Raw genomic sequence first — 11,616 nt, forward strand, 5'->3', positions numbered from 1 at the left:
CAACTGTGCCACTGCAGAGGGCTTACCTCTCTTTCCCTCTCAATCTCTCGCTCTTCTTTAATAGGAGATGGACCACCCTGCCTCATGGCACAGAGCAGTGTTTACATTGCAGTACTTGACTGTGTAATACATCTGGCATTTTTGGGCAGGATTCCTGAGCTAGGGGCCAGAAGCCCTTAAGCAATGATTTAAGGGGAAAAAAATCATGCACACTGACTTAACAAAGCCTACTTCCAGTTCCTTTTGCTTGCTTTTGTACGTGTTTCATCAATAACTGAAAACTATGTTGGTTGATAAATTGGGGAAACCTACTGCTTCTTTTCATTTATCCTAACGAGAATAAATCAAGCTTGTGCTGTGGTACGGAGACTTGCTTCTCACTAGCCTCACCTTCATAGCCAGTGGTGTTCTGGGACCCACATGCAGTGTGGACTATCTGGGTCAACTCACAACTGGGTTTCTAGAAATAGGGCCCTACATCCACATTATAAATCTCCCCAACAACTAACTTGTCACTCATGAGCAGGTGCCTGACTGCCCACAAACGACACAGTTTCCCTAACACATGACAGCTGTTTTTCCAGCTATGCTCTGAACCCAAATACAACAAAATAGTCAGAGTCTTGAAAGGTTGTGGACAGGATGCATCTTTCCTAAAAATCTCTATGACAGTCAAGCAGTTTCCCAACGCAGCATTCTACTGTTTTGGAAGATGAAATTATTTGTGTCAAACCTAAAGATACACACATGTAGGAAAACAAACTGCCATTTAAAGAAAAACACAATCCTAAATCCAGTTTAAGAGAAACAAATCCAATAAATAGGTCTTATGATGAAGGGCCCAAACTCAAAGTTCGAAAGCAGAGAACAAGTAATAAAAGTGCTTATATCCTGACGACCCTGATGGTATCTGTGTAGTCAGGGAAGCTTCCCACTAAGAAAATCCCAGGGAGCTTTCTCCGTATGAACTGCTGGAAGTGCCTTCATGAGCAAAACCCTCTGCTCTCTGGGACCTCTCATGTGGGATGGACCATCTAATGCTGCCGAGTCGGCCAAAGTTTGGATAAGGAAATCTGTCCTCTTCCATCTATGCCCAAGCACCATGTTCCTTTTGCCTTTGGTGAGGGTTCCATCCATGGAAAGCCTGAAGTATGGTGCCTGGGTTGGAATGTATTGGCTTACATTTCACTTACCATCTCAAGAAATGCTAAGGGGCCCAATTCTTCATACTCCATACAACACATTAAACACATGGGACCAAGACTTATTTAACACTTCATTTGTCAATGAATTCTAAGGCACTTCAAAAGTCCATAGGATGCCATGACTCTTCAACAGGGGAAGTACATCTTCTGCTGACAAGACCCAATCAGAGAGTAAGGTCCGGGTACCACCCATTACCAAGACAAGAACCTCAAGGATGCAAATGGCAGCTTGGGATTTGGTATCTCCCACAGCTGGTTTGAAATAATACATGTTCTAATTCCCTCCTGTCAGTTTGTGATTAACCAGATTTACTACCATTTCAGATTTCACACTAGTAACTCCAGAGATCTACTGGGAAGAAATGATTAGGGCAGTTTAGGAGTCTGTGGGGGGAAAGAAGGGTGGGAGGGAGCAAAGGGGGGTTGGGAGAAGAGGTTCTGGGAGCCAGTGAGGGGCAAAGGAAATAGTGTTATAATAACAGAATCACACAGGTATGGCGATTATTTAGGGATGTCTTTTTTTCAAAATAGTATCACACTAGTGTTGAGTCAAATACTATACTTCTGCAAAACGGCCCCTATTAGATATGGTGTCCTTTAAAGTAAGTTTAGGGGCACCTGGGTGGCTCAGTCAGTTAAGCGGCCAACTCCAGCTCAGGTCATGATGCCACGGTTTGTGAGTTCGAGCCCCATGTCAGGCTCTTTGCTGACAGCTTGGAGACTGCTAAGGATTGTCTCCCTCCCTCTCTCTGCCCCTCCCCCACTTGCACTTGGTCTCTCTCTCTCTCTCTCAAAAATAAATAAAACATTTAAAAAAATTTTAAGTAATTTAAAAACATTTCCATATTTGTTTTAAAAGCCAAAAAGACTTTTAAAATCAAACCCCCCTCCACCTCCCCACCTCCTACCCTCATAAAATAAGAGTACTTTTCTGGGGCTAAATCTGGGTGAACAGCTGGCATGGAGCTGGGTGGGGGGTGGTAAACCATGAAAGCAGCCCCTTCCGCTGCACAATTGTGACCCCCCAACACGAGAAGAAGGGCAGACAAGTTACAGCTTGGCCTGAGTGGACAGAGCTCTGGGGGTCATGGGGAGGTCAGCTTTGAAGGAGAAATCCCAATGAAATATAAACACAGCATTGTGGAAACCAGACAAATCTCCCATAGCTTGTCCAGCCAGCGTTAATCTCGCCATCAGCTGTGGTGCATAATCCAAACAAACGGATCCGGCGGTTCGTACATCTGGAAGCTGTCATCTTCTGGAGCCTCCAAGCGGCGGTCCGTGGATCTGAAACACCCCATTGCCCAACCTGGCTTCTACACTCCTTGGCAGGATCAAGAGTGGCAGGCAGTAAAGAGACACGGAAGATTCCCAGGGTCAGCTGCCCTGGGGAGAAGGCACCTGAGGCTATTTGGTATTTTCAAGCAATTATTGTTGGATGTAAATTTTTCAACTATTTTTCTTCTGATGTAAAAGAAAAACCACAATTCCTTGCACCTGTATGTGTGCGCCTGCTATTGCAATCTAATCAATACCTAGCTAATAAACATATTCTTAATTTTTCAAAGTGCTTAGGGGACCAAGGAGAATACGCTGCATTTCATTAGGTCTTGTGTCCCTTGTTCCTTGTGAAATGCACCCAAACTGACAGCCCTGCAGAGCAGAAACTGGCAGTAAAATCAGAGCTCATATTGCCCATATGGGCTCAAGGTCTCAGCCCCTCACTATCCCTTTGGTTCTGCTGCAAAAGGGCACCCGGGGAAAAGCAGTTTGTCATAGGAACATCTGGAGGAGAGCTAGACCACCGAAGAGCTAATGTACTGAGCGGGCTTCCAAAAGGAGCTCTTATTTCAATATGAACTAAGTTTAGTGGTGTCTTTTCCTGCTTTTTACAAAGTCACCTTCATGCTAAATAAAACTTTCATCCTACGCTTCTTGAAATGCAACAAGGTCTGTCTTCAAAATTAAGTTACCTGAAGAAAATCTATTCTAATATAAAGCTTTCTCTTCCTTGCATAGCTGGCCCCCACCCACACAGTGTCTTCCCCACCTCCCTCACTCTGTCAACTTGTCATGCATTTTATTTGATATTTAATGTAATTCTAAGAAAAACAAAAAACTTAAATTATTAGCATAAAAAATTAGTTACCTAGATCAGTAAATATGGAGATGGGGAGGGGACATTATCTTAAAGAAAAAAAATTCCTTTGCATGTAAGGCAATGCATTTGCAGCCACAATGTCATCATAATAAAAGCCCTCCATTTGCACAGCATGAGTCTTCCAATTGGAATCTATTATCTAAACCAGTGCTTCTCAATTGGGGTGATTTTGTGCAGCTCCCCCCCCTCCCCCCGCCCCGCCACATTTGGCAACGACTGGAAACATCTTTGGTTGTCACAACTGGGAGGCTGCTACTGGCATCTAGTGGGTAGAGTTCAGAGATGCTGCTAAACATCCTGGGGTGCTTAGGGCAGCCCCCATAACACAGAATTATCCAGCAAAATGTCAAGAGTGAGAAAACTTGCTCTAAACTTAAAGAAAGGTGGTGGAGCTCATTTATCTCCTACAACTGCCTGAGTTCAAGCCAAGAACAATGAAACCATCATACCAGCAAGAAACAAACTTGAGAGCACTTATAAGCATCAAGCAGGCATTAAGAACATCTTTTTAAATTTTCCTTAACAAAAAAAAAAAAATCAGAGTCACAACTTGTGCCTTCTTCCTTTGATGTTAATAACCAAACACAACGCAATATGGATTCATTTCAAGGCTGTTATAACCCCTTGCAGTAAAGGACACCAGGGGCTGGGCAAAGCTTGAGGGGAAAAACAAATCTCAAAGAGATAAATGAATGTTCTGCCACTGGAGAGTTGTGACAACAAACTTGCATCTGAGAGAGGGTTGGAGTGGGGGGTAGTAGCTATTAAGGGAGACAGGAAGATATGGGTGCTAAGCAAAAAAGGAAATGCCAACAGAGAAATGGGCAAGATTAAAAATAAAGTATTTCCCTTCTGTGCCCAGAGGAGAGAAATCCAGCTGAAGCACTCCAGTCCCGGGAGGGCACTAGAGGCCAAATATGCTAGTACAGATAATGAGACAGGCAAAGAATGACTAAAAGGAAGAGCTGGTAGCCCCTCAGCCGAATGCCCTGCACACAGCAGAGACCATTCTGCCATGCAGCTGAGCCTTCCAGGCCCCAAGGCTCCCCGCCTCAGACCGATGTCCCAACTGGAGTCAAGCACTGGGAGTTCTCCTGGAGGCCACACCCCCAGCCTCTGAGCCTTTGCAGGAGCTGTTCCTCTGTTCTGGAATGTCCCAGCAGCACCCCCACCTCTCCAGCCCTTGTGCCTGGCTCAGACCCCTGTCAGGGCTGTCCTGGGAGGCGTCCCTGCCCTAGTGCCAGTGGTCTATGTGCCTGCTGGGTGGAGGTCCTGAGGGCAGGGACTGTGGCCTCTCACTAACATCTCTCTGGAGCTTCATGCAATGCCTGGCACAGAGCAGGCATGGAGAACATGTGCTGAATATTTTTATTTATTTAAAAAGTTAAAAAATTTTTTTTTAAAAACAAATATTGACAGAGAGAGACAGAGCATGTGCGGGGGAGAGGCAGAGAGAGAGGGAGACACAGAATCCGAAACAGGCTCCAGGCTCTGAGTTGTCAGCACAGAGCCTGATTTGGAGCTCGAACTCACAGACTGTAAGATCATGACCTGAGCCGAAGTCGGACACTCAACCGACTGAGCCACCCAGGTGCCCCTAAAAAATTTTTTTTTTAAATGTTTGTTTATTTGGGGGAGGGGGGGGGGAGAGGAGCGACAGAGAGACGGAGACACAAAATCTGAGGCAGGCTCCAGGCTCTGAGCTGTCAGCACAGAGTCCAATGCAGGGCTCAAACTCACAAGCGGTGAGATCATGACCTGAGCCAAAGTTAGACTCTCAACTGTCTGAGCCACCCAGGTGCCCCGAATATTTTTATTTTTAAATAACAATTAGTCTCTCCCAGACCTTGCCACCACTGGCATGTGCTTCAGTAACAGCAGATGTCCACAACATCATTCCACATATTCTTTTACTAAACCTCATGACTCTATTCACAAGAGAGCTAAATTTGGTATTTCTGACTTGCAAATACTCTAACCCTGAGACCTAAGCTAACATCTAATGTATATTGAGTTTCTTAAAAGAAACTGGTTGCTGTTACAATGATGACAGCAATCGTTGTACGAACATTTTAACAAGAGAATCAAAAAATTCTTATCACCAATGAGATAAAAATAGGACAGAATCTTATTTATCTAGCTTATATTGGTCTGCACATTGTGGCCAATGTATTCAAACTGTCCTTATAAAGCCACATTTCCCCAGCATGTTAAAAGCATGAAAGTCAAATCAGTGATGTAGCCTATCAAGTGGATCCCTTTAATTTGCTGGCTATATTAAAAAGATAACAATTATCTTGGCAGATACAAAGATAGATGTAGTAAGTCTATGTGTACACACAAATACAAATATTAAGTGGAGATATATGAACAACACAGGTTTGAACTGTGCAGGTCTACTTATATGCAGATTTTTGGGGGATATAAATACTCTACCATATCTATATATTTTCTTCCTCTTGATTTTTGTAATAACATTTTCTTTTCTCTAACTTATTTTATTGTAAGAATACAGTAAATGATGTGTGTAACATTCAAAATATGTGTTGATTGACTATTTATGTTATTAGTAAGGCTTCCAGTCAACACAGGCTGTTAGTAGTTAAGTTTTTGGAGAGTCAAAGTTATACATGGATTTTTAATTGTGGAGGGGTTGGCGCACCTAACCCCACATATTGTGCAGAAATCACCTGGTATATAATATGTATTCGTGTGTAGGTATGTAGATATATGTATCTCTAGTTGCCTTTGTATATTTATCTATGTAGTGTGTGTGGTAGGTCATATTTTTAAATATCACAAGGGAAATAGCATTTTTTCCAAGCTGTCCCTCAGCATTCCCCTCCCCTTAAAATCTCTTATGCTTTCTCAGTCTGTTGCTTTTTAACTAGGGAAATACGCAATCTCTATTCATTTGGTTTATTTAGAGTAGTAAGCACCCATGTTTATGTTCAGAACATTTACAGTCTCCATTAAGAAAACAACCATCTAACAGACTTCTTGTGCTCATAGTGATGAAGAATTTATCAAAGAGATTAAAGTACAAATTAACCTAAATTCTGAGTTGCTGCTCATTTTAATCTGCTACAGTGTAGGACAGCAGGAAATTCCAACTCCTGAAAACAAATGCTTACACTATTTATTGCTGATATGAACACCAAGCTCACTACACCATAAACAAGACCTCCTCACTGTTACCTCTTCTTTGAATTTATGTTAAAATTATAAGATGGTATGGTGGCCTCATGGGATCCCTGGTGGGGTTTCCTTGCATTTATGAAACTATTGCTTCTTCTACCGGGAAGAATCTAATACCCAATGAATGAATGAATGAATGAATGAGTGATGACAAATCAAGAAATCAAGAGGCCAAGTTGACTTAAATCATTAGTAGGCAAAGTGGACATTTTGCCATTGTAAAATGGAACAAGAATTCAGCTATTACATGTAGAAATACCACATACACTATCATGTTATAAAAAAAAATATAATAGATGGCTACTTTATTGAGTTGTAAGGCTTGTGATAATAGATAATAAACAGTAATGGCAGTTGCTCAACAAGTGATAGCATTAAGTAAAATAACATTTGCTTAAAGAACTTGTGAGCCACGCTGAAAATACCAAAACTCAGAGGCCCAAAGTTGGCAAACTGAGTCCTGAGTGTCTGAGGTATCACTCCTTAATACTCTCTCACTAAGTGGCAGCTCAGGGAGACTGCCCCTAATCATGTTCCTCCTTCTTTCAGGACTTGCAATGAAGTGTGTAATGCAGAAACACAGTTGCTTCCAGAAATATACAATGTTAAGAAAATAAATCGCATCACTTCTCTTTACATGTATTAAAGGTCTACCTAAAAGTCTTGCTCAAAATAGCAAAAAATTATCTTTTGTCATCGTCACTGATACTGAGCAAATTCACTGGTCTGAGTGGTGCAGTGTGAACATATGGACAGAGCTGGGAGGCCCCTCTGCTCACCCCTTGTTTCGTCCAGCTCCCCACAGCCTAGCCAATCACATCATTTCTGAACTACAGCCCTGCGCTCCAGGGCACACATGAGCCATGGCACCCTATTCCCACTACACTAGGGGCCTCCACTCACTTGGGCTTTGCTTGACCCCCTTTCTGAGCTCTTGTGCAGAACTCCCTCTCTCCTTCTCTCTCTCTCCAGGTCACCCTAATTTGCCTCACTTCCGCAGAAGCTTTTTTTCCCCATTTGACTTTCATGGCCCACTTCAACTGTGAGCTCAAATTTACTGCAAGCCCATTCAACTCTAGTATTTTGTAAGTGAGTGGATTTGTGCACAGAGAGTGTCTCACAGACTTCAGTGACCCTTACAGTACCTAACACGTGCTGGGGACATTATTGGTGCTCAGTAAGCTTGGTGCTAAGATATCATAGGTGTTCAATAAAACCCTTCTTTTATCTACCAATGATGCTGAAGTGCTCAACTGAGGTAAATTACCCCATGGATTCAATCCAAAGAATACTTTTGTATTAATTATCAAGCTACTTAAAGCAAGAATGTTTTCTGGCCTTAATTACTTGGACTATTATTTTAATTGTCACTTCTCAATTAAAGACTCCACCATATGCTTGCAAAACACAGAGAGCTGAATCTTCATAAACAAGGCATAGTTAACAAAATATTCTCCAAGGTTAGTTCTCAGCATCCTAAAAGGAATCATTCACGTAATTACACATATAACTCTGAGGCTTCCAAATTTTGGGTTAGGTAGCTTTCCCTAGGAATGCTCAAGATATTCTGTTTTGAAAAATCTGCATAATTACCTCAATCCTTCCTTCCCATCCTATTGTCAGAGATATCCAAGGCAGTGTCTAGGGGTTAAATGTTTCCAAATAGCAAATCTGTTACTTTCCAGAAAATAATTAAAAAACAACCACCAATAACACCTCCCCCCCCAACAAAAAAGCCGTGCGACCAAAAGAATGTAAAATGTTTCCGTCGTGGGGGTGGGGGTATCTATTTTAAATTTACAACTGCTTAAAAAAAGACACTTCGAGAACCCCCAAATTGAGGAATGTGTATAAAAGACTGGCAGAAAGCCTTGGAGAGCTCCCGCGTGGCCCCGCCCTCCAAACCCGCGTTCTTAAAACTCATTTCTTTCAGCCTGCAAAACGCAGCCTTGCCCCCAAATCGTACCATTTAAAAAGCCCCCACCCGCGAGGAAACATTAATCTACTTTGCAAACATGCGTTCCAGTCTATGCTTTACTGTTTTTTTTTCAACTCCTTTCCTCCCCACCCCCACTTTTTTTTTTTTTTTTTTTGTACCTTGAGACAAATGTTTTTTTCCCCCAGAGTTGAAAGCTGTCCAAAAACAGGACCACACACGCCGCCGCCTCCGCAGGCCCGCGCTACGCCCGCCCCCCACCCTCCGCGGCGCTGCGGCCACGGCCGCCGGGGGCGCGCGCACTCCCTCCAGCCGGAGGGGTGGCCTCTCTCTGCCCCCCCCTTCTTTCTCTTTGGACGTGGTGGGTGGGGGTGGGGGAGGGAAGGACGCCGAGGAAGAGAGCCAGGAGCCGAGAGGCCTTCCTCCGACCGCGTCTCCGGCGCGGCGGAGGCGAGCAGCGGCGGCGGCAGGCCCCAGGGGTCCCCGGCCGCGCGGAGTGGTCCGTCCCGCGGAGGGGCCTGGCGCCCCCGCCGGCCCGCCCTCGCCACTCTCTCCCACAACACCTAGCAAAGCGCAGCGCCCCGAGTAGATTACAGCGCGGCCTTTGTCGGGCGGGCCTGGCTCCCAGCCAGGCGCCCAAACAATAAACAATTCCCCCTGGTGCGGGCAGGGGGTTCTCGCTCGCCACAGAAAGGCTCTAGGTGTACGCTGGCAAATATCTTTATCAGTTGGAAGGAGGACGGGAAGGGGGCCTGGGCTGGGGGACGAGAGGGCGCTGCGGCGGGCGCTAGGTCTCTTACCTTCCACCCACAGCTCTTCCACGTTGGTCTCGAGATTAGCTGCCTTTAATCCCACAGCGAAGGCCCCAAATATGAGGAGGCCCACAACCAAGAACTTGCCGCAGTTTTTTTGAATGTAACAACCCAGTTTAAACAAGAGTCTCTGAAACTTCGCTCTCAGCCACAGCGGCGCTTTCCGGCCAGTAGCTTTCCCCTGAGGATGAAGCAGAAGGGAGGAGTGAGCGCCGGGGAGTCGCGGCCCGCGCGCCCACGCCGGCTTGCGCGCACCCGCCCGCGGATCCCGCGACATCCGTGGGTGGGGGGTGCCCTCGGGACTGGAACCCAGGCTGGCCCCGGGTAAGGCGAGCGGCGTGGGGGGCGCCTGGACATAAATCAAAGTGGGGCTGCAGCGTGGGAGCTGCACCTTGGCGACAGCAGGGACAACCCCCCGCTCGACCCGCGCAACATCCCCGAAGGTGTCTTGGGGGCGTTGGGGAGAAGGGCTGCAAGAACAGGGGGAAGGGAAGCCGAGGCAGAGAGAGAAATCACTCATCACAGGCAATATTCACCCCGGAGCCGGGAAGGGAGGGGCTGCTCAATGTCTGCGATGGAGCCCACCATTTAAGAACCAGGAAGCCAAGGGTCCCTTCCCCGCAAGTCAAGCCCCATCTTTTACCCCTCTCGGGGTGCCCCGGCAGGGATGGGGGCTGGGGGACGAGCGCGCTCTGGGAACAATGTATTGCGGGCTCCCCGAGCCTGACCCCCGCCCCGCGTGGTAGTAAGTGGGGATCCACGTGGTGAGCGCGGCCGCCGGAGCTCACTCGCGACGCATTTCCATAGCGTTGGGAGACGCTGTGTGAGCTGAATTAGGAAGTGGGGCAGCCATCTGCAACTTACGACAACATTTGTGATCGGAAGAGGGCAGCCACATGGATCTTTCCCTCCTCTCCCTTCCCATCTGGTTAAACGTAAAAAGTAGCCAAGTGCACAGGGTAAGGGCCCAGGCCGGCGCAGGCGGGGGTCCTGGCTGGGCGCTGGCTGCTCCCGGCGGCGGCGTTTCCCCGGCGCTGGCCGCTGCCCCGGCGGGCCCCCGTCTGGGTGCTCGCCTTCCCTGGATTCCACACATTTCAGCGAGCCTCGTAAACACAATGAACCCGGCCGCTTGGCAGACAAGTACCGCGGATTTAAGGTGGCAATTTGTTTACAACTTTCCCTTTCCCCTCAGGCTCTGAGAAGAGGTGGCTCAAAAACTAAAAAGGAAGAGGGGAGATGCCCTCTTCCAAGGATAATTTTTAAGAGGGTAGAGATCTCATGTTCAACAAAAGCAAAACCGGCTGCCAAAAGAGGAAACCACCTTTATTTCGGCTCCCTCCCCCCCCTTCCTCTCTCCGCCTCTCTCCACTCCGCCTCCCCCTCCAAGATGTTAAGAAATGTGGCAGCATTACAGGGGTTTAGGTTGCAAATAGGGGCAGGGGCGCGGGAGCAGGGGGCTACGGGGCTGGGGGCACTGGGCTGTGCCGCGCTGAGGCCGCCCTCGAGGTGGTCCTCTGTGGACCGCTTTCCAGTGCTCCGGAAAAGGCTTGCCGGGGAGGGCGCGTACACACACACACACACACACACACACACACACACACACACACACACACACACACACCCTCCACCCCCTGCGGACCTCAGACAGCCCTTTCCTCCTAGGACCGGAGGGAGGGTTTGAATTTTTCAATCCCCACTTGTCTGCTTCTTTTCCTGGAGAGGTGTGTGTGTGTGTGTGTGTGTGTGTGTGTGTGTGTGTGTGTGTGTGTGGCGGGGGCGATCCCAAAGAGGAAGAGGAGGGAAGAGAGAGTGGGAGGAGAGGAGAGAGTCTGAAATGCACCTTGGAAATCTGCTCCAGAGCGAAGGCGGCGTCGCAGTAGCTGGGCCGGTGCAGATAGTCCCGGTCCAGCGCGGCGTTGCGGCGCAGCCCCCCGGTCCGTCTGCGCCTCCCGCCGCCGGCCGGCCGGCCCGGGGCCCCGCTGCAGCTGCCGCCGCCGCCGCGGTCCTGGGGCTCCGCGGCGTTACCAGCCGAGGCCATGTTGCCGCCGCCGCCGCCGCCGCCGCCGCCGCCGCCGCCGCGGGAACCGAGGCTTCCCGGGCGGCCCGGCGCGCTGCTGCCGCCGCCGCTGCGGGCTCCCGGCGCGCCCGGGCGCTCGGCTGGCGAGGACGCTGCTGGCCGCCGGCTGTTCGGGCTGGGGTTGACAGACCTGCTGCTGCTGCTGCTGTTGCCGCTGCTGCTCACACGGCGGGCGCTGCTGCCGCTGCGGCCGCAGCCGCTGCCGGGGAGTCAGACCCTGCGCCATC

General features: G+C 48.2%; 1 protein-coding gene across 5 annotated transcripts in view; it reads right to left on the reverse strand.

The window, feature by feature from the left end:
- PTCH1 (patched 1) overlaps positions 1-11,350 on the reverse strand; it is a 63,236-nt gene extending 51,886 nt beyond the window's left edge. For 2 of the 5 annotated variants that reach the window (XM_042964147.1, XM_042964146.1), the window contains exons 1-2: positions 11,153-11,350; positions 9,301-9,493 (exon numbers count right to left, since the gene is read on the reverse strand). In XM_042964147.1, the coding sequence (XP_042820081.1) occupies positions 9,301-9,493; positions 11,153-11,350 (391 nt within the window). Of the gene's footprint in view, positions 1-8,661; positions 8,731-9,300; positions 9,494-10,176; positions 10,358-11,152 lie in introns of those variants that run through there. The other 3 variants (XM_007089009.2, XM_042964149.1, XM_042964148.1) reach the window with 3 other exon arrangements.
- Between the last annotated feature and the right edge of the window lie 266 nt (positions 11,351-11,616).

Source organism: Panthera tigris, chromosome D4 (assembly GCF_018350195.1).
Source record: "Panthera tigris isolate Pti1 chromosome D4, P.tigris_Pti1_mat1.1, whole genome shotgun sequence".
Taxonomy (NCBI): domain Eukaryota; kingdom Metazoa; phylum Chordata; class Mammalia; order Carnivora; family Felidae; genus Panthera; species Panthera tigris.